Source organism: Rattus norvegicus, chromosome 17, assembly GCF_021556685.1.
Source record: "Rattus norvegicus strain SHRSP/BbbUtx chromosome 17, alternate assembly SHRSP_T2T, whole genome shotgun sequence".
Classification (NCBI taxonomy): Eukaryota; Metazoa; Chordata; class Mammalia; order Rodentia; family Muridae; genus Rattus; species Rattus norvegicus.
In genome coordinates this window covers 17412933-17437209 of record NC_141550.1, presented here as the reverse complement: position 1 = coordinate 17437209, position 24277 = coordinate 17412933, and the positions used below count along the sequence as shown (strand labels likewise).

Genomic DNA, 24277 nt, shown 5'->3' with positions numbered 1-24277 from the left:
TAAGCCAGGCCCAAGAGAGAAGCTTGCAGGCCTTTGATTTGTTTTGATTAAATTCCAAGATGATACAATCATCCGACTATTAAAATAATTAGTTGCCTTGTTTTCTGCGGTGGTTCCTGACTGGCAAATTAGAATGCATTTGTGGTGGGATAATGAAGCAGGAGCTGTGATTTTCCCTCCCTCTATCCCTCTGGCCATCTTTCCTTCCTTCCTTCCTTCCTTCCTTCCTTCCTTCCTTCCTCCCTCCCTCCCTCCCTCCCTCCCTCCCCCTCTCTTTTCTTCTCTCTCTCTCTCTCTCTCTCTCTCTCTCTCTTTCTTTCTTTCTTTCTTTCTTTCTTCCTTTCTTTCTTTCTGACAGGTTCTCACACTGTATGACGGGCAGTAATGGAAGTCACCATGTAAGTCAGTCTTGTTTCAACTCGGTCAGTCCTCCTGGCCCCGCCCCCCACCTGCTGGTATTGCAGGTGTGAAACATCAGGCTCAGCTGATTTATTTATTTATTTACTTATTTATTTATTTATTTATTTATTATTTTCTGGTACTGTGGCTTGAAAGTAGGGTAAGCTAGACAAGTGCTCTCATTACTTAGCCACAACTTTAGCCCCAGCCTTATTCTGGAGTCAGTCAGTACCAGTGACCCGGTCTTGGGACCGGGGACTGAAAGTAGTCAACGCAAGCTAGGCAAGTGCTCTAACTGCTTAGTGACAATTTTCGCCCTGGATTCATTCTCGAGAAGGTCAGGACCTGATCTCAGGACCACGAGACTTTTCAGAGAGCAGTTCTTTGGAAATGTGCGCCAACAGTAGACTTATTAACCTACTTGGCCCAGAGTAAAACTGGAGCAAACCTTAAGCAGCGAGGGGTTTTGGAGGCTACAATCCCACATCGGAATCCATTACATGAGAACTCAGTGCTCAATATACAAACCCAAACCCTCGCTACTTGAAAGTGAGGAAGTATTCTTCCCAAGGAAAAATAATCAACTTTTGAGAGAATCGCAGAAAAGTGAACTTTACGCTCAAATCTTTAGAGCATTGCATATACTAAAAAACTTTACAGAGGGAAAATTCCGATACAGTAAATGTTTTTAATTCATGAAATAAAGGCCAGCTGAAACACCTGCTCCCCAGAGAAAATCCTTCCAAACTCACACCCCCACACACATATGGACGGGAAGACGAGGCGATAAGTTAGAGGTAATAGAATAGAAGAAAAACATAAAAGGGACAGAAATGACAAAGACAGAGTAAAATCAAAGGTTAGGAATGCAGACAGACAACAGAACCACATACGGGAGTGTCAGGGAAGGTAGCGTGAGAATTAAATCCGTACAATAGTCAAAGACTAATTTGAAAGTAGTGAAGAAATGGCTCTCTTAAACGCCAAGTATAAAGCACCCGAGCTGACTGGAACAGAGAGTCCCAGCGGGTCAGTTACTTCAGAGCCCCACACCTCCTGTTCCTGGGAGCCATTTGCTACTTGCTTGGCATTTTGTTGTTCTTCTGAGAGAAGTTTAACTATGTATCAGAACAAGGTTCCTGATGGTTGTCCTCCTCCACGGCTCGCATCAGATCTTACTTAACCACCGTCTCATCCAACAGTGTGTTAAGGTGTGATACTTCACAACCTTCCTTACCCTTGAGACAGAGTGAGGGTGACCCGCATTTCCCCCAAGGCCATTCCGAACAAAAGAGAGCTAATGTCGTCCTTTCTGGCTCCTTTTGATCCATGCCTTCTTCCCTCACCTATTGGTTAGCACAGATCCGTTATAAAAAGCATTTCCCTTTAAAGACCAGCAGGCAAGGCACTTGCTGGGAAAACGGAAAAGCAGCTCTGCTTTGGCGGCTAAGCATAACTAACTCACTCCATCCTACCATGGTAGGAAGCGGCCAGGCTGCCCGCAAGAAGTCTGCATGGACTTGGCCACGGGGGTTTTGCAATCTTCCTGTCCTCCCGACCGATGATGTGTATATGGGCTTACCGTGTTAGACATCATTTCGAAAGGAACCTTTCTGCAGAAAACGGGCTAAAAAGGTTCAATTTAAATGAAAAAATTAAAGACCAAATTTCAATTTCCCCACCAAGGTGGTAAGGGGTGCATAATTTTCAAATTCACTGAAGTAGTATTGTTATCAACCTCCAAAGTTTGGGACTGTCTCAAGAACCCTTTGCCCCAACCGGACAATGTGAACCTGTAAGCCACAGGCTTGCAGCTATGTCCTCCCCCACCCCCCTCACTCCCCAGCCCTCTACCCTGCTGTGGTCATGTTTCCTGCTGTGAGTTGTGGCTCGCCTGTGACAGCCCATTTTGAATTCCAGGCTTTCTTTACAGGTGTATGGAATGAAACAGCCATTTAACTGACTCCAGCATCAGAAAAGGGCTTTGTGCAGTTAAATGGTTCTAGCTTTTTACCAATGCACCAAATGCTTCAAATAAACCCTGAGTTAATCTATTACTTTGAAAAGCTTCTTTTATCTAATTTATGGTACCACAGTAGAACGGTTAGGGGAGTTGTGAATTGAATTAGGGTTGACTCGAAGGCTTACTGTGAAATTAATTTTCATTTTGAGGTAAGGTCTCGCTTGCCAAGTAGCCCAGGCTGGTTTTGAACTCATGATGTTCTCACCTCAGCCACGGGAGTACTGGGTTTATGGACGTGAACTATCATACCCACTAGAACCCAATTTAAATAAAAAGATAAACATTGAATATATGTGGGGAGGATGTGGACATAGAGGACAACTTGTGGGGGGTGAGCGCTCTCACTTTCGACATGTAGGTTCCAGTGATCAAACCCAGGATGGGCAGCAAGTACCTTTATTGCTGAGCCATCTTGATAACCCATCCCATCATTTCTTATGTCGGACCACAATGGTTTTATAACATTGCCCATTACATAATATGATATATATTGTCGGTTCATACATACATGAACTGATAAGTTCGATTCAATTTATTGGTCTCAGATTTCATCTGGTTCTCCTTTTAAATTCTCTTCCCCCTTTTAATATAGGGGTATTCCTATGTAGCCCAGGCTGGCTCGCATCATGTGGCAACTCTCCTGCCTCAGCCTCTTAAGTGCTGGCGTCACAAGTGTGTGGCCCCATATGTGGTTTGAAGACTTTAAATTTGCTTTGGCTTTAATTGGGTATTACTTTTCTATGATTAGCGACTAATAATCATTAGTTGAGATTTTGAGGTGGCTTTTCTTTGGTTAGATCTGAAATTCACATCAGGAGAGGATACTTTATTACGGTGCTCAGTTAGACTGGTTAGACTGGTGAGCAATTTATAGACCATGTTCTCACTCAGGAAGATAAAAATACCTTCTAGATTACAGTGTTTAGATTGACTTCTGAGGGACATCAGCAAGCTGTTTATTTTTCTGGGCTAAGCGAGGCTCTTCTTGCTCAGGCTGTCCGAGGGCTTCCTTCTCCCTACCTGGTCATGTATCTCGGGGTTCATTTTCTGACCCCTTTCTTTCCTTCCCTTTTTTGCTTCCCTTCTCGGTGTGTATCGTTGACTCGGTTCCTATTTTATACCAGGCCAGGACCACAGTGTACAGCTGAGCATGGCCCCATCCCAGAGGTTCACATTCTGTTCTGCTTTCAAGGAGCTGGCAAGTGCGAGCTTCTGTTTCATCGGGCACCGTGCAGATCAACCTCAGAGATGTCCTTTTTTTTTTTTTTTAAACTTACACAGCAACCGATACACTGTATATCAAACTTAAAGAAATTAATTTTATGTGTGTGAGTGTTCTGTCTGCATGTATGCCCGTGTATGATACTCCAGGCAGCACCCTTGGAAGCCGGAAGAGAGGATCTGATCCCTTGAGGACTGGAATTATAGCTGTGAGCTACCATGTGGTTGCTGGAAATTGAGCCCCGATCCTTTAGAAGAGCACCCAGTGCTCTTACCACCGAGCCATCTCTCCAGCCTGTCCTCCTTCCTTTCTTGTTATTAGATGAGAAGGCTGACTTTGACGGGATGACGTTAAATAACTTACGGGAGGTCACGTGGCTAGTAAGGGTTTGTGTGGGTCGACCACGCTTACTGCCTCAGTGAGCGCAGTTCCTCAGTGGCTTTCTACTCAGTCAGTTCTACCAGATATTTATTTGGCTTAGAGGATGGTGAGATTCTGCAGGACTGAAGTTGGCTCTTCATTATCTTTGTTTTGTTTCCACTTCTCCTCTTAACCATCCCCCAGCCCCAGCTACACCAGCAACCCCGGTCCCTGCTGCCTCTCACGCCCTATCTCCAAATAGATGCCGGATTCTATCAATCCTGTGTCTGAAGTCTCTTTTCCATGTGCACCGTGGCCCTCCTCTCATCCCAAACACACTGGCTCTGCCTACCTTACAAAAGCTTCTCTAAAATCTCAAGCCTAGGTCTAACCTCCTGTCACTAGCCAAGCACCCTGCCTGGCACAGTCCTTTCCATGAGACACATCTAAGCTGCTGGAAGACCCAGATTGAAACCATGGCCCAAAATAAATACTCCCCGATTGTCTTGCCTTCCTTCGGGGAGCTGACTTTTCCCTGTGTTACCACAGCACCTGGTCTTCAAGAATGTCATGTGGTCAAGGTGTCCTACTAAAGGGTTTATTTGTCCGGCTCTCACCTGGGGTTGAGAGGTCTGGCTCAGCCTTATCTTCCTAGCCCCAGGCAGCCTATCCGAGAGATCGACAGACACTGGAGGGGATGAGTATCCATCTGTGGAGTCCTTAGGCAGATCTGAAAGAGTCCTTTGCCTATTACCGTAACTTTCAGCGTATTTGGCATTAAAGCTTAACTGTGTGTGTGTGTGTGTGTGTTTTTTTTTTCTTTTCTTTTGTAAATTTGCATCCACTTTGATGTGGTTCAGTTCTATTAAAGTTTCTGTTTTCAAAAAGTAGCATGGTTGTGCCTGCCCTGTGTTTTCTTTCATATTGGCTGTGGCTTTCCCCTTATCCTGCTGATAAGAGCCCGCACCTTTAATTGCAGGGTGATGTAAAAAGTGGACTCTGGGTTGAACTTTGGCTTGAGGCTCAGAAGATTGGTATCCACACTGAGGGATGAGCTGGTCTGTTAGGAGGTGCTCTGTTTATCTTCCCTGCCTCTCGTCCATCAGGAACAGTTACCACACCCAGAACCTTTCTGGGGGTCAGTTACTTGGGACCCTAAGCCCCACTCAGTCTGAAGTTAGCTCTTCATCCTCATCATTTCTGCTAATACGTATCTCTCTCACTAAACCAATTTTAATCTTATTACAGGTTTGGTCTTGCCCAGCCACTTAACTCTCCCTAAACGTCCTTTTCAAACTCATACATTTGGGTTAAAACAACTAGGACTTTGCAAGCTCAAATGTCTTCTGGTTGTATGATCTTTGGTCTCCTTCTTTTGGTTTTTCAAGATAGGGTTTCTTTGTGTAACCCTGGCTGTCCTAGAACTCACCCCATAGATCAGGTTAGCCTCGAACTGAGAGATCTGCCTGCCTGAGTGCTAGAATTAAAGGCCAGTGCCATTCTGGCCTTTAGGTCCCTATTGTGTACTCTACTGTCTAGAGTCCCCTCTCCTCCCTCTTTCTCTAACCACACACACACACACACACACACACACACACACACACACCACACACACACACACACACCACACCACACACACCACCCCACACACACACACACCACACCACACACACACCACACCACACACACACACACACACACCACACACACACACACACACCACACACACACACAACACACACACACACCACACCACACACACACACACACACCACACCACACACACACACACCACACCACACACACACCACACCACACACACACACACACCACACCACACACACACACACACCACACCACACACACACCACACCACACACACACCACACCACACACACATACACACACCACACCACACACACATACACACCACACCACACACACACACACACACACCACACCACACACACACCACACCACACCACACACACACCACACACACACACACACACACCACACCACACACACACACCACACCACACACACACCACACACACACACACACACACCACACCACACACACACCACACCACACACACATACACACCACACACACATACACACCACACCACACACACACCACACCACACCACACACACACACACACACACACCACACACACACACCACACACACACCACACCACACACACATACACACCACACACACATACACACCACACCACACACACACCACACCACACACACACACACACACACACATACACACCACACCACACACACACCACACCACACACACACACACACACACCACACACACACCACACACACACACACACACCACACACACACCACACACACACACACACACCACACACACACACACACACATACACACCACACCACACACACACCACACCACACACACACACACACACACCACACCACACACACACCACACCACACACACACACACCACACCACACACACACCACACCACACACACACATACACACACCACACCACACACACATACACACCACACCACACACACACACACACACACACACCACACCACACACACACCACACCACACCACACACACACCACACACACACACACACACCACACCACACACACACACACCACACCACACACACACCACACACACACACACACACCCCACACCACACACACACCACACCACACACACATACACACCACACCACACACACACCACACCACACACACACACACACACACACACACACCACACACACACCACACACACACCACACCACACACACATACACACCACACACACATACACACCACACCACACACACACCACACACACACACACACACACATACACACCACACCACACACACACCACACCACACACACACACACACACACATACACACCACACCACACACACACCACACCACACACACATACACACCACACACACATACACACCACACCACACACACACCACACCACACCACACACACACACACACACACACACACACCACACACACACCACACACACACCACACCACACACACATACACACCACACACACATACACACCACACCACACACACACACACACACACACCACACACACACACACACACACACCACACACACACACACACACACACACACACACCACACACACACACACACACACACACACACAAACCATAAACACACATGGAGTTCTGAACTTGGTTGAGGAGTGGTTTGCTTCCTTACAGCACCCATTTACGTGTCCCAGGAGGCATCCGTAAGTCCCTTCCTTTTAGGAAGTACATCCTGATCTTAGCTGCTTATGGAGAGTAAGGTCCATTGAGCCCACAGGAAAACCCTTGTGTCAGAGATCTTTCAAAACCGAAGTGTTCAACAGGTTTGGTTGGTGATTTATAGAGGCCGGCAGTGAGGGTTTGCCATGTATTAAAAAAACACAGTACTAATTAAGTATCCAGTCATGGCACCCTACTCCTGTTTTTTGGATTAGCTGTTAGAGTGCCGTTAAGTGAGACTACGACTACTTAGGCTACGTGTGCTTTCTCACATCTTTTGTTGACAAAGCACTTGAAGTGAAATCATTGTAAGTACACTAAGGCTTCTAACTTGATTTGCCCACATCAGACGCACTTGGACAGCCAAGGTACACACTTGAGTCGTTGTGGGACGGCGGGAGCGGGAGCGGGAGCGGGGGCGGGGGCGGGGGCGGGGGCGGGGGGGGAGGACAGGCTGCTGAGGGAGGGTGAGCAGGCAAGTCAAGGGCTGTTAAAAGTAGAAGAGGAAAGGTGGCCTGTGAAGATACACAGAGAGACAACTAGAGTCGCAGGCCAAGGTGAAGCTTGCTCCTCTGGTGAGCAGGAGGAAGAGCAGTGGGGGGTGCGGCGTGCACCCAGCCCGGGATTCCTGGGGCAGCGCCAGGTCCGGACCTGAAAGCCACTGCTCTGCGCTCTGCCAGCTTGGGATCGGACAGGGTTAAGGCCATCACCTGCAGTCAAAGTGCGACCCAGATGGGAAGTAGGAAGTGCGGCGCCGAGCTTCCTGTATAAATAAACGCTCTGGCTGCTGCGCCGCAAGCTGCTGGCTGGTTCTGCAAGGTTCCTGCCTGTCAAGACAAGGAGGCGGTGAGGGACTCCTCCTCTTCCCGAGCTGTAGGTCTGGGCGTGGAGTCCTGTGGCAATCCTGCAAAAGTGTAAAGCTGTCAGCCAGACGGAGCACTCAAGGAGAGGGGAGAGAATGAGAGAGCCCTTCCTCCCCGGTGTGCCAGCTGCCCCCGCTGGCCCAGGCTGGACCTGCTAGAGAGACGCCAGCAGCCCGAGGACCTCAGCCCCAGCCAGGTAGGTCTAGAAGGGGTGCTTGCGCACAGCACGCAGGCTGTGCTAGCCTGGAAGGCTGCTAGCTTAAATACGGAGTGGGACAGGACGGGACCGAGGACACCCGGTGGTTTTTGCTAGATTCTGTTTCCAGGGCTTAAGCCATGCAGAACCGCATGCATTCCAACGCCTCAAACACCTGTTAACTTTATTTATTTGTTTTTAAAGAATAGGTGCTTTTGAAAAGGTCAAGACAAATTAGTTTACTTTCTAATAATGTGATCTTTATAGACTTTATCATAAATTACATAGTGGGCCAGTCCTGTGGTGTGTCTCCAGGAGAGGAGGAGAGGCTGACAGTTGGCTGTCTACCTTCTGTTACTTGGAAATGCACAGTAATATGTTGTCACACAAAGCAATGAATAATGCGTTACGTTAACTGTGGCGCTGGTGATTATTTTTAATCAGGTAATTGCTGATAAGAGAGAGAGAAAGAGAGAGAGAGAGAGAGAGAGAGAGAGAGAGAGAGAGGCAGGCTCTGCCCTGTTTTCAAGTTGATGTCAGAATGAAACCGATCGTGTTTTCACAGAGAAAAGGTATCTTGGCTAGTTCCTCCCAGGCCCCCTTTTCAGGGGTTCTGCTGTCAATTTCACACACACCCCCTTTACACACTGATTTCTCAGAAGACAGTTCTTTGTGTGTTTCCACTGGCTATCCCCTTTTTCCGTGCTTTAAGCCCCAGGTACCTTATCAAAACCCCTGAGCTAGAACTCTAGAACTCTTAATGTGACCATTGTGGGGGTTCTGGTTAGGCACTTCTGGTCGTTGGTTTTAACACCGGAGCTATGGCCTGAAGGATTATGTCCTCAGCATTTCTGAAGCAGCGGATGAGGGGGTGTCTCTGCCCAGAAGCAAAATAAATGAACTTTGAGATGACTCAGATTTTAGGGTGTGGGTACGAGGCAAAAGGAACCCAGCCAGTCTTCACTGGGCTGCTGGGCAGTTGAAGTCTCTGCCTCAGCTTTCCCTGGCTGAGGTGAGCGAGTCCCTTGTTCTCTGCTTCCATTCTGCTTCCATTCAGATCTGATCTGATTCCTTGCTGGCTCCCTCCTCCTTACCGGATCTTGGTAAAACCTCACTCCTTTTCCTCATGGACCTCAGACCCTTAAGTGTTTCTGAAACTACCTTGAACAGAAAGAGATGGAGAAAAAAAAAGAAAAGAAATCCCAAGCGGACCCATACAGCCACAGGGAAATAGCTGTGTACTGAAACCCAAGGCTACCAGTTCCTCCATCTCCTGCCCTTGGGTAGTTTCTGCTTTTGAGTGGGCTTCAAGTTGGAAGCGGGGGAGGGAAGGAGGGAGGGAGGGAGGGAAGGGGACGGGGAGAGACAGACAGACATACAGACAGAGACAGAGAATGAGTTAGTTCTGTCCCCAAGTACCTTCTAAGTGCTTTCACTCATCAGAGAGAAGAAGAGCAAGATTAACATGTGCAGCGAACGGGAGAAAGATGTCAAGTAACAGACTCCAAATGCTCGAATTTTTATTGAAAATAAACAGTAAGAGAAAACTTAACCTAAACCCCCCAACCCCCCCAGGCCATCATCACCCTAGATAACTTCAGCCTGCTGGAAGGCAGGCTTGAGTGTGGTCAAACACTGACCATTTACCCAGGGTTTTCCAAATATTTACAGACATCGATGCCAAATAGCTTTGTGCCGAGAGCCCTGAAGAATATTCTCAGCGTTCAAAAGCCCCATTCTCATGAATGGTCTCAGCTCACTGGCAGTTTTCAAAGGCATCCAGATTTCTAAACTAGGTCAGTGTAAGACATGCCTTCTTTTTAAAATAATCAGTTTTGGGATCACAGATTATGAACCCTTTATTTTTGGGGGCGGGCGAATTGTCACAAGCAAAATGAATAGTATGCTCTCTCAAGAAAGAAAGGAAAAAAAAAACCACTTTATTTTATCTACCCAGCAAGATGATTTAGCTTCCTGGAAAACATTTTTGTTTTCGACAGTGTGAATACTTTTAATCAGGACCAAAAAAAAAAAAAATATGTGTATTTGAAATTTCTTTCTGGAAAAATTGTTTCACTATTTCAGGAACCTGGGAACATTTAGACACACTGGGAATTGTTTCTCTGAAGTTTATGCTGGTCCAGCCTTCTGCGTTTCCTCTGGCTTTGGCATGGCATCGAACTCCCCTTAGGTGGGATTCTTGGAATTTCCTATCACCAGTTGAGGCAGCTGTCAGGAATCGTCTGCCCACCAGAGGACGGTGTAAGAGCAACGTCCAAACCGTTCTGGGGACTGACCCTACCTTGTGTAACTGATTTTCCTGGATGTGGGAAAGGGACCAGGCTGCCGTGCAGAGTCAAGCTTGACACTTCCAGGAGTGGTTATCTGATGTCACTGCCCCTCCGTGTGTAGACAGAGACTCCTGCCTTAACTTGTAGATGCTCCCTAATTATACTACGTTCCAATGCCCTTTGTTTTTTATTTATTAGGGGTGAGTGTGAATGGGAATCGGGCCTTTAACATATAGTCATAAAATTTGTCTATTGTTGAATGACTCTTTCCAAGGCGCTAGAGGCTGAGGACACAAAGCCGGGTAAACTAGTGGCCTCTGTCCTGAAGTTGTTGTTGTCTTGGAAGTGAATTCCAGTAGGTGGCAACTTTTAATTTATGTCGTTTTACCGGGATACAACTATTGGGTTGTTCCTCATTTCAATCGTGTGCTTTTTGAGACTTGATTTTCGATACTGTTTTTCTGATATCATCTGAGTTTTGCATAGGTTAGAGGGCCGTGACCGCACCTGACTCTGATAATCTCGCTCTGTCTGCTTTTTGCAGTGCAGAAGTTTAAACCCAAGATCTCAGACCATGATAATTTGGCTCTCTACCCCTGACCTACCCCCTCCGTCTCGAACATTTACGTTAAATGTTTTTTTTTTTTTTTTTTTTAAAAAAAATGCATTATATTGATGGGTTGATTGTGCGTGTGGAGGTCAAAGGGCAGTTGTCAGGACCTTTCACCTTGTGGGTTCCAGGGATCAAACCTGAGTCGTCAGACTTGGTGATAAACACCTTTCCCAGCCTAGCCATCTCACCAGCCTTAAATGATTTAACTTGCCTCCCTCTTTCAGTGGGATGTTAGTTCTGTACTAACGTTTATTTCTTCATTTAAATTTGCCATTAGCTGGTCACATTGTGTCACTCTGCAGTAGTCATTAAGAACAGGAAACCTGGAAACTGGCAAGATGGCTCAGTAGTGAAGAGGAGTAGGACCCAGGTTTGGCTCCCAGCATGCACATAGCAGCTCATGTCTGACTGTAACTCAGGTTTGAGGGGGGATCTGATGCCTTCTTCTGGCCTCCGTGAACATCAGTCACGCATGTGGAACAAACATTCATGCAGGCAAAACAACCATTCATATTTTAAAAAAAAGTCTTAAAAGCAAAACAGAAACCTCTACAATTTGGAGAGTAAAAGCGACCGGTACTTCTCCACCATGGGGTGAACAGATTCTTTTTACCTTTCTTCTTATTAAAATACACGATCTATTGCATGGCATGTGCCTATGTGAGTTTAGGTACATCATGTATGTGCAGGTGCCCATAGAAGCCAGGGAGTATCAGATCCCCTGGAGCCGAAATTACAGATGGTTGTGAGTCACCGACTGTGGGTGCTGGGATCCATGTTGTGGGTTTTGGGAACCGAACCAGGGCCAGTAAGGATTGGTAACTGCTGAGCTGTCTCTCCAGTCCTCTCTTTCATGGGATTGTGGCTGAAACCATATATCCACAAGTTTTCCTGCCTTGTGTGACATCATCTGCTGAGAAGCTCCTCAACCAGCTTCCTTCTCTACCCAGGGGCTGGGTTATCACCTCAGTATCCCATCTCCTAACAGGTATGGAATTTGGCTGATGGCAGTTTGGCTTTCTGTCCTGCAGTAGGGGTTCTGGCCACACAATTACCTGGGAGAGGCAAGCAGGAATATGTGCCCTGAACCTTCTTCAGTGCAGGAGGTTAGCAACTCCACTTCCACACTGGCCTCATGAAAGTTTGTTTCTAATTAAAATTTCTGTGGAAGCTTAAAACTTTTACAGGAGGGGGTAATGTTTACATATGCTTTTATTCATTTGGAGAAAAGCTTTCTTGGTTTAGATGTTCATACTTTGGTGACTGTGGTTTCCTGGTAATGTCCTGATCCTAGAAGTCAACCCAGGTCTTGTTCTGTAGGGCTCTCTGAGACACCACATCTCCTCCGTCTGCTAATTACATTACCGTCTAACCTGCCTGTCAGAGGCGTTCCTTCCTACTCTGGGGCTTTGTTGCTGTGCCAGGCAAGGGGAAGAAAATTATTCAGTGGGGTCAGATGAATAATTGTGGGAGGCGAGAGAACCAACGGTTAAAGAAAGGGGTGGGCAGGACATGGCAGCGGTGAGGAGGGAGCTGCCGTGGGGAATGTAAAATCACAGCACTGAGGAGAGCGAGCTGTGGGTCACATGCCCACTCTCACCTTCTTTGATAAGTTTGTTCTATTAGGCAAGCTGGGAGGGGTTTCTAATTCGTGGACCTCACCCTGCCGTATAAGAAAACATGGAACAAAGACAAGAAACATATAGATATAGATATAGGTAGAGAGAATAGGGAACAGCATTTTGTAAGGATAAAACTAGACACTATATATATATATATACACATATATACACATATACACATACATACATACATACATACATACATACATACATACACATGGTTATGTTCACATTATCTCTTCCATTGTATAGAAAACATTTTGAAACATTTGAAATGTAGATAAAGAAAACATCCATGAAAAGAAAAGAAAAGAGAAAACATTTTAAAGTTGGGTCTCATTAAAACACTTTCCTGGGCCTTATTCACTCGTGAGTTTGAAACAGTAAACATAATCTTCAGGAAATAGTCCTTACTGAGGCTTAAGATGCCCCTCCTGGGACTGGGGACGTAGTTCTCTCAGCAGAGTGCTTGACTAGTGTGCATGAATCCTAGGCTCAGTCCCCCGCACCATACAGGACCAGGCATGGTGATGCTTGCCTGTAATCCTTGGCCTCAAGTAGTAGAGGTGGGAGAATGGTGGAGCTCAGGACCACCCTGGGCTACATGGGACACTGCTCCCTCCCGAAAAATGCTCCCATCCCTCCTTCCTCATGCTCTCCCCTCCTTTCCACCCACCAAAAAGGTGGCAGGGACAGAGTTACACACCGGATAATGGCATTCCCATTCATCGCCTACCTGCTGTGCACTCCATGGCGATCCAATCGACCAAAACTGAAGTGAGCACATTGCTATGGCCTACTGAGGACCACAATAAACTGGGTATGTGTTGTGACAGTTCCGGTGTAGAAGAGGGCACTGCAATGTCCACTGCCCAGCAGTACAACCACACAGTTACATACAACATGCGATAGTTGTCCATGATAATACACAACAACACTGATTCATGCTATACATTTTTATTGTTCTTTGGAGTCTACTCCACTGCGTATTTAAAAAAGCATCCCTTGTGTTGCATCAGCCCTTGCCTGGCACAGGTCTCACAGGTAGCAGCTTCTCTCATCTTGTCTTTACCATGTCCCTTATTACAGCAGAAGGCCAGGTCAAGTGGCCCACCCACAGCCTCTAGGTTTGTGTGGTGCACTGGGTGCTCACACGGTGACCGGATCTCCCGGTGACCGGATCTCCCCAGTCGTTAAGCAGTGCATGACTGAGTTTACCTATCAGTTCCGTTCCCAGAAGACCGGCCGTCTTCAAGCTACAAAGTTGCGATCTTATTCCTGTCCTCCAACTACCAGTGGTTATGAAGGTTTTAAGAGCAAAGAATTGCAGACTTAGCTGCCTGGCCTTTGTTGCTCGATTTCTCTGAATGAAACTGTGAAATTACAGAGAGGGGAGAAGTCCTTCCCAAGCCACATTTCTCAGCACTACTGCCTCAGGGCTGGGGGCTGGGTCCTAACGCCCCTCACACCTAAGAGCTAAATCTTTCTTGGACTTGCCGATGCCCAGGGAGGATCCCCTGTGTCTGTTATCAAGTCCATTATGAGGGACACCTTGTTTGTACTCCCTGGCCTCCAGTGCTCTTCCCTCAAGAGGCAGTCACATAGATATGAACTATGCTTTGGAAGTTGTGTTTCTCTGGATACTGGTGAGTCTGCCCTCGATCCATCTGTTCTTGCTATCTCGGGGCATGTAGGAGAACTGTTGGTGATGTTACTGATATGCACTGGTTCATCCTGTCCCTGAACGATCAGAACACCGGTCAGAGAGCCAAGTAGGAAAGAGAAGCGCACTGGCTAGTGTGGAGTGCTGCCAGGAGCCTTGCCTCCATTAGCGCCTTCTGCCCTTGCCCTTGCTCTAGCCCCGCTCCCAGTGAACTCGCCCATCTTTCTCCAGACCCTGTTCAGATTACAGCTTCGGTGACCGCTTAACGGCAGCCTTGCGCTAGCCTTAACCAGCACCATTTAAGTCAGCGATAAAAACATGAGCTAAAATAAACTACTCCACTGGGCTGCGGTGCAAAGGTCAACACAGTACAGTCAATTTTTGTACCTTCCTAAACAATTTTTGTACTTTCCTAAACAATACCATATAATTATAAAATCTGTGGATTTGCCAGTGGATTAAAGGTATTCCAAAAGTGGGGCAGGAAAGTTGGCAGCCACTGCTCTTGCAGAGGACCAGAGTTTGGTTCCCAGCTTTTGTGTCTGGCCGCTCACCTGTAACCTGAGCCCCAGGGGATCTGATGCCTTCTTCTGGTTCCTTTCCACACTTGACATACGCATGCATAATAATGGGAAAATAAAACAATTTTCAAAAGGTGTTCACAAAGGTCCAGCCAAGTGGCCCGGCTGGTAAAGCCTCCTGCTGCCACCAAGCCTGCAACCTGAGTTTGATCTCTGGGACCTACATGGTGGGAGGAGAAAACGAGCTTCTGCAAGTTGCCTTCTCACCTCCATACTGTGCACTGTGGCATGGCCACGCGTCTCCCTCTCTTGAGAAATAAATGTGAATAAACAGCAACAGAAAAAGAAAAACAACCCTCAGAAAAATAGGTATATGTGTGCTAAGCTTATGCAGAACTTTCTTGTCATTATTTCCTAAACAATACCATATAATTATAATTATAATTATCCACATGGCCTTTATAATGTGCTGGTTACTATTTAAGGCCTTCAGGAGGATCTGCATTGGTTATGAGCAATTATGTGCCATTTTGCATAAGGGACATGAACATCTGAAGGGAAGGTGTTCTGAATGAAAGCCTTGTGAACACCAAGGGACAACCACACGGATTTTCACTCTTGTGCTTTAGCCAGTATGGTGAGAACTTCGGAATCCTGTTCCCCATTCTACTGGTTCTAGAACAGACACAGCCTGAGACCCCCCCAGCATACAAACTGGTGTTAGAGCTGTGCCACCCCAAGGCCTGCCCTTCCCAAAGCCTTCCTTCCCTTGGACGCTCCCCCCTGTAGCTATGCATCCAGTCCCCTTCCTAGGATAGCTCAGTGTCTTTCAAGGTCACGTCGACATTTTGAAAGCATTCATGTGACTCCTCTTGTGTTTGCTCCTTGTCCTCGGGTCACTGCAGTGTGCCTGGGAATTAAGACCTTAGCACAAGCGAGCTGGACTCTTCCTGATGGTTGGTTCGGCAGTGATGTCCCCTGATTCACTTGGCAGGTGTTGTCCTTTGCTCAGTCTTTGTAATTGTGCTTGGACCGTTTCTCCAAAAGTTTTGCAAGGAGCTGAGACAATGTAGAGAGATTCCCAGATAACTCTGTTCATACCCTAAACAACTGCTTTTCCTTCCAATTAGATTATCTTGTACACACACACACACACACACACACACACATACATATATGCACATACATACATACACAAATACTTATATATATATATACACAACACATACTCATACACACTTATACGCACATACTCTGCCATGCACACACACATGCATATATATACATATATATATGTACTCACATATGTGTACATACACATACATACACAAATACTCATACTCATGCACAATACACACACACACACTTAAACGCACTTACTCTGCCATACACACACACACTCACACATACACACTCACACACACACACACACACACACACTCACACTCACACACTCACGCATGCATGCACGGTAACTGCCTTGATTCTGGATTGTCAAACAAGCTACCTAATTTAAAAATACCCTGACTGTTGGCTCTCACCGCCCTCGGAGTTTCGGGAGCAGATTGCTTTTTTAGGCCTCCAGCAGAATATGAAAATTCCTCTTGCATCCCGTGTGTCCAGCACAGCTTCTCAAGATTCCTTTCTCTGGCAAGCCTAACGAAAACACAGAAGGGAAGTGACTCTCCTCCCCTCTCCTATCAGGTAGCATTTGCTCCTCATAACAAACCCTTCGTGGTGCAAGAGGCCCTTGGAACAGATAGAAGGTTCTCCGTGCCTGGTAACTTTGTACAAAACAGAGCAGTCTGAATGGCTTTCCTTGCTCACATGATCTGGCCTTAGAGCTAGGTGTATGTAAACAAGTGAAACCTGCCACAAGCCTCTGAAAGTTGAAACCTGAAGGCAGCTGCCAGAATTCTCTTCTTTCCAACATGCCCTTGGACTCTGCCAAAATTCCTTCCCAGGGGATCCTGGATACCCAGTGAGAGGCGCAGTTACATTCGGAATAACTGTAAAAGCAATCATAATTATTACCTTGCCAGTGGTAGGGTGGATAAATCAAGTCGCTTCCTTATCTTAGATCGGGGGTGTGGAGTATGAGAAAGAACAAGCAAGCTGCACAAGCCAGCGTGGCTGACTGCTCTCTCTCTCTCTCTCTCTCTCTCTCTCTCTCTCTCTCTCTGGAAGGCCTTTCTTGAAGCCTGAAAGTGAGAGGTGGTGAATTGCCTGTGGCCTACGAAGGACTGGCTCACGAGAGGGATGGGAGGGCTTGGAAGGGTGTCTTAGTCAGGGTATCTATTAATAAACACAACTGAAACCAACCCGAAGGGGAACAAGTTTATTTCACTTTGCAATCCCCAAGTCACACCATCACTGAGGGAAGTTAGGGCAGGAACTCAAACAGGGCAGAAACCTGGAGGCAAGAGCTGATGCAGGAGCGCATGGAGGAGTGCTGCTTACTGGTTTGCTCCCCATGGCTTGTTCAACCTGGTTTCTTATAGAACCCAGGACCATCAGCCCAGGGGTGGCTCCACCCACAGTGGGCTGGGACCTCCCACACCAATCATTAATCAAGAAGGTGTCCTGTAAGACTTCCCACAGGCCAGCCTGGTGGGGGCATTTTCTAAATTGAGGTCCACCAAAGTAGCCTGTGTCAAGCTGGCAAAGAATGAACCGGGACAGAACGTCCTCAGTTCTCTTGTGGGTCCTCCCTCCAAGCTTCATGTGACTTGCTAGGTAGTTAGGGTGGGAGGCTGAGGTCCTGCCAGTAGTTTCTTGTGGTAGAGCATGTGAATCTTTAGATAAAGGCCAAGACACACTAGCAAGCTCTGTAGGCATTCATAGTCTCTCTACTGTGGGGACCCCACCAGAGGACTATTAGAGGCTTTCCCTGCTTAGTGCTTTAAAAACTCAATTTCCAATGAACTCATGGTAGAAGAATTTCTTGTTTGAGGTTGATCGATCGATCGATCTATCTCTATCTATCTATCTATCTATCTATCTATCTATCTATCTATCTATCTACATGCTTATTTTTTTTAGCTCTTTCGTGGCCCTAATGAGGAGTCTGAAATCTCAAGGTCTCAAGCTTGATGTGTGCATTAATTTGATTTGAGTTTGCCCTTGGGTGATAGCTCTTTAATCATTAGTAGAATGAGCACACCGAGTCTTGAATTTTACTGGCCTTTGCCCAGGAATAGCATGCCTTCCATATTGGAAACTAATCATTGGTTAGCTTCCCCTTAACTTATTTTGACCAGGTCACCTGTTACTACTTGTCAGGTTATTCAGGTTAGGAAGTGCTGGCATGTTCTGATTAGTGAGCAATGATCTCATTGGCTTCCCCCTTTTCTGTCACCTCCAAGGTTTTCTTTCATTCTCGCTTCAGTGTTCTTGTGTCTCCGTATAAGTCCCTGTGATGTTCATCCTCATGCTTCTATCAACGAGGAACCATGCATATGGTGATGGTCCCACGGGATATTAATGTAGTTGAAAACTTCCCATCCCACAGTGACATCTATAGCTGTCATAATGTTGTAACTTAACACATCACCCACATTTGCGTGACCCTGGTATAAACAAACCAGTCATGAACAGTGTACACAATTATATATAGTAAATAATGACTGGTTCATGATAATAAGAAAATACATCGATGGTACGCGTGCTGTACCACTGAGCGGCAGCCCATCCCATCTGGTAGTTCTTGAACTTTCTTTTGAGAGACATCCTTTGTAAGTATTTTCTGAGCAAGCTGCACTGACCGTAGTGATTGTAGTGACATACTATATTGATTACCTTCCCATGACTGTGGTAAAATACTGTGACCGGAAGCACCTTCAGGGGGAGAGTTTCTTTTGGCTAATGGTTCCAGAGGGCTATAGTCCATGATGGCGAGGGTGGCACGGCTGCAGGTAGCCAGCGCTGGGAGCTGGCCACTCACATTTCCTTGGCACCCCAGGAAACAGAGTAAACTACAAGTGTGCAAAGCTATAAACTCTCAAAGCCCATACTTTTGCCAGCAAGGTTTCATAACCTCAAACAGCGCCACCAACTGGTGACCAGGTGTCCAAATACAAGAGTCTATGGGGGACATTCCTCATTCAAACCACTACTTCTCCCACCCAAATAGAATGCTTGTTTACAGTACTAATTTCCTATCTTTTCTGCCAGTTCTACAAGGCACAATCAACGGCACACAATGTGACGTTTTAAGGTAGCAGGCATACACACAAAGTGAGGAAATCAAGACTTAATGTAACCTTCACCTCCCATGCTTCTTTCTGTCTTCCCAGTGAGATTCACTTAAAATCTGCTCTCGGCAGTTGCCAAGCACGTAACACTGCTATCATTATTAGCTGGAGTCACTGTGCGGTACTATTGTTTTCCAAAGCTCACTCATCCCATCCACCTGGAATTGTGCACTTGACCAACATCTCCCTATCCCCTCTCCTCCCTGTCTAGTGATCTTTTCACTCCCACAGCTAGCTTATCTGATAGGAATCGGGACAGTGAGGTGAGGTCAGCTTAAATCTCAGGGCTCCGGGAAGACCTTGCCAAGATCAGGTGTACTCCATCCCACAGTTCTCAGAAACGCTCAACTGGACTTTTAGAAATTATGGCCGGGAGGATTTGCTCAACCAGACCCCCAGATACAAGTGTCTACCATTAGTTATATTGACCGTGATATTATTCCTTACTTTGTTTTTGTTTTTGTTTTCTGTAGGGATAGAGGAGGCTGCTGACAGGCTGATGGATTCTGTTGATGGGCTTCAGTGTCTGACCATGACTGCGGAAAACCCACCCTCTGGAGACCTGATCCCTGCTCCGCTCGTCACTTGCAAGCTCTGCCTATGTGAACAGTCTCTGGACAAGATGACCATACTCCAAGAGTGCCAGTGTATCTTTTGTACGCCTGTAAGTTCTCCTCAATGTTTGTTATCATGGGAAGTTATAAAGGGAAAAATCATGAAAGTTAGAGGATACCTTTCTGTGGCATACCGAGTTCACCATAGTCTGACCCTACTCTGGAAAGCAAATGCACATTCGGCATGGCACCAAGGTCTAATGCGTGCTAGGAGAGTGCTGGACCCTGACCCTTGGGCTTTCAAGACAGGTGTACCCATGCATACATGTGGCTCCAGCTTGCTTTTATCTTGCCATGTAGCCCAGGCTGGACTTGAACTCAGATCCTCTTCCTCAGTCTCCCGGGTTCTGGATGACCCACCACATCCAGAGAGATGAAACTATTGAGTAAGTAGAGCCCTTTTGTTCTGAAGGTTCCAGTTCGGGATCGAAACAAAACGTTCAGTATGTCCTGTGTTAACCATGATCTCTAAGAAGTTCTCCCGACTGTTCTGAGTGATGAAAAATATCAGGAAATGACGCACTGAATTTTCTTTCAGATCTTCTATTCTTTTACTTCTAAAGCGTGCTGAGTAACTCCTCCTCTGTATTCATAACAGCAACAGCAATGGCACGGACGTCCAGGGATGAACTTGCCCCTTTTAGTGATGTTTGTTAACAATGTCTGTCCCCTTTGTTACTAGTTTCCTAAAAGGATGGTTGGTTAGTATATCAAGACAGGAGACAGAAGGATGGGATGCCATAGGACCGAAAGACAGCAAAGAATGGTGCCATTTATTTACCTAACATGCATCTGTAAGGTAGCACCTGTGTCCCGGGAACTGTTCTCAGGTGCCAGGAATTCTCCGTCATAGAAACAAAACCCAATAAAGATCTTTGCTCTTGAGAGTTTATAAACCTGTGGGTCATGACCCCCCACAGGGGTTGCCTATCAGATACCCTGTATATCAGGCGTATACATTGCGATTCATAACAGAAACAAAATTTCAGTTATGAAGTAGCAGCAAATAATATTTGTATCGTTGGTGTTTGTGTATGTGTGGGAGGTGGGGGGGGTCACCATAACATGAGAAACTGTATTAAAGGGTTGCAGCGTTAGGAAGGCTGAGAACCGCTGTTACAATCTGTCAAAGAGAGCTGCAAAACAAACACCAAACCCAGTAAACAAGAGAGTGTGATGCAAGATTGGGAAACCAGGCTTGAGAGGAAACTAGAATTCAGTAAAGGGGGGTAGAGGTGTGGGTCTAGGGAAGACCCTGAGTTTTAGAGGGGTTAGGAATCATCCTGATGTTACTCCTTCCTCTAGCCAGTATGTGTTTCTTTACAGAAAGGGAGGAAGATGTCCTGCCATCCCTGGCGACCATTTTCCTTTGGTCTCGCTTGCATTCTGAGCCTGACCATCAGCAGAGATGGTTTCTCTGTTTTCCATGTTTCTGACCCTTCCCCTCCTTAGAACACATGGATCAGAAGCAACGTTATTGATAACCAGGATGGAGGTTTTCCTGTGAGGGTGCCTGGTGTTCAAGGGCAGGAGATGAGATTCAGTTTGAGCCAGGCCAGTTCATAGTGCAGAATTCAAGCTTGTGCCTCAATGCTGGGGAGAAGATCCAGCCAAAGGTTGCATTTCATCTTTACAAGACGCTAATGTCGACACATTGTTGTTTCAATAGATTTTAGGTTCTAATTAAAAACAGTACAACTGTTTCTCATTTCTCCTTCAGTGACTTGGGAGTTAAGAGTTTGAACAATTACACTATTCTGTCATCTAGATTCATACTTCCTTACTGTTCCAGAGGGCTCAAAAGCAGAGAGTCAAATGGCTTGATATATTTTTTTTTTTTCGGAGCTGGGGACCGAACCCAGGGCCTTGCGCTCGCTAGGCAAGCGCTCTACCGCTGAGCTAAATCCCCAACCCCTGGGTTGATATTTTTGGTACTCCTCCATTTTTTCTCCATTTTCTGGAACTTTTTGTACCTAAGAGCATTAACCTTCCTTGGCCTGCTGATACCTCATTACCTGTGATCTACCGAAATAGTAAGCTGGGCATGTGTGATTGCAATGGCGTCTGTAGATTTGCAATTAGAGTCAGGCTTGCCTGAAATACTGCTGGATGTGTTTTACTGTTAGAGATTTGTTTCTTATTCCTACACAGAGCGTGGGACAAAATGTATCTAGGCGCTAGTGAGGTGGCTCAGTGTTGAAAAGCACTTGTTGCTTTTTTTTTTTTTAAGGTTTTATTTTATTGTATATGAGTACACTGTAGCTGCCTTCAGATGCACCAGAAGAGGGCATCAGATCTCATTACAGATGGTTGTGAGCCACCGTGTGGTGGCTGGGATTTGAACTCAGGACCTCAGGAAGAGCAGTCAGTGCTCTTAACCACTGAGCCATCTCTCCGGCCCCCACTTGTTGCTTTTTATGCCGAGGACTTGAGTTCCGTTCCCAATCTTTGGCACTTTTTATTTTTTTTATTTTTAAAGTTTTTCTTTTAATTTATATGTATGAGTGCTTTTCTTTCGTGTACATCTGGGTACTACACGTGCACCTGGTGCCCAAGGGGGTCAGAAGAGAGCGGCAGATTTCCTAGACCAGGAGTTACAGACAGTTGCGAGCTGCCACGTGGGAGCTGGGCCTGGATCCTCTGGGAGAGCAGCCAGTGCTCACAACCACGGAGCCATCTCTCCAGCCCCCGACACTTCTTAAGCTAGTGATGAGCCCGCAACGGGGTCTCTGCAGACCTTGCTTTAGGTCATCGAATGTGAGTAATTCTGGCTGTAAATGACAGCAGAGAAAGGAGAGCCGTGCATATCACGGCCAGGAAACCATCCCATTGGCTGTTGCACTTGGTGATGGTTTCTTCCGTTGAACCCCATGCTTGGCTTTCATATGAGGAAAGGCATAGATCAAGCAAGGGAAGCTGAGGATAGACAGACATGGGCACAGTCTTTGCTCACAGGATGGAATCTAGGGTTTAGTTACTATGGAGTCAAAGGGATAGGTATACTGGGATTATAAGAGAAACCACATCGGTTTTCTTATGGTCTGAAGGCTAAATATCTCAGGAAGGTCATAAGTTAATAATCGACAGAACACAGACAGTTTCTCTCCCCCCCCTTCTTTGTTTTAATTTGTCAATAAAAATAATGGAAACATGAAAATCCACTCTTTCCTTCTATCTTAGTTAGCATTTCTATTGCTGTAAGAGACACTGTGACCACATGTAATTGTGGCTGGCTTACAGTTCAGAGATTTAAGCCATTGTCAACATGGCGGGAAACATCGCAGCCCACAGGCAGGCACAGTACTGGAAAGGTAGCAGAGAGTTCTACATCCAGATCATGAGGCACGGGGGTGGGGGGTGGGGTGGGGGACACGACAGACAGACAGAGATAGACACTGGGTCTGGCTTGAGCTTCTGAAACCTCAAAGTATCCTGCAGGGACATACTTCCTTCAGCAAAGCCACACCTACTCCAATAAGGCCACACCCCCATACTGCCACTCCTAAAAGTCTAGGAGGGCTATTTCATTCAAACCACCACACCTTCTCCAGCTCTTTTGTAAAGCCTTGGCTAGTCTGGTACTTGGTGTATAGCCCAGACTGGCCTCAAACTTTTGGCAGTCCTCCTGCCTCAGCCTCCCCAGGCTTACAAGTATGGCCATCACAACCGGCTCATTCACAGCTCCTGCAACTTGTTCTTTCCGATAGTTCTGGACAAGGGGGAAAAAATGACAAGAGTCAGTTTTCGAAGTGGTGGAAATCACGGGTTTGCTCCCTTGCGGGCAGGGCTGGCCTCCGGTTTACTTTGGACACCGTGTCAGCCACGAACGAAGGATAATGAGGGCACAGTTGTTGCCTGTTTTTATAACCTAGATAATTTCACCTGGAAAGAGCTGGTATGTTGGGCACGGCCTAGTTGCCTTCCAGATTAAAGACGGGATGCGCTGAGTGAAAAGAAAACAGAGTCCAATCATATCCCCACCTTTTCCATTACCCTTTATTGGCTCAGGGTGGTCAGAATCATTTTTTTATTTTTACTATTCAGTTTTTGCAGCCAAATGGATTTTGCAGTGTTTAAAAAGCAAAAGGGAACTTACAAGTTTTTCAATCAAGCCCTTCTTTTCTTCAGGGCCTGTTGGGTGACCTTTAAGGAAAGCCTCCCACTTCCCCCTCAGATGGTCTGGGAGACAGTTCAGGATGCCTATGTGTGTGTTTGTATGTGTGCACATGGCTGGTAATGGGAACGAAGCCGAGAGCCTGCAGTTCTTCTCTCCCGGGTCCAGCTGATGCCTTTATTAGGAAAGGA

At 46.5% G+C, this 24277-nt stretch overlaps 1 protein-coding gene and 1 long non-coding RNA gene across 4 annotated transcripts in view; one reads left to right on the top strand and one right to left on the bottom strand.

The window, feature by feature from the left end:
• Positions 1–24277, top strand: part of Rnf144b (ring finger protein 144B) — a 150007-nt gene that overhangs the window by 86809 nt on the left and 38921 nt on the right. For 2 of the 3 annotated variants that reach the window (XM_087591245.1, NM_001108881.3), the window contains 1 exon segment: positions 19832–20022. In XM_087591245.1, coding sequence (XP_087447371.1) covers positions 19858–20022 — 165 coding nt within the window. In that variant the 5' untranslated portion in view covers positions 19832–19857. 3 annotated transcript variants of the gene reach the window in all.
• Positions 13863–17350, bottom strand: LOC148000043 (uncharacterized). Its single transcript, XR_015641181.1, has 3 exons — positions 17140–17350; positions 16647–16761; positions 13863–16164 (listed from the first exon to the last, which is right to left on the bottom strand). It is a non-coding gene; the product is annotated as an uncharacterized LOC148000043 (long non-coding RNA).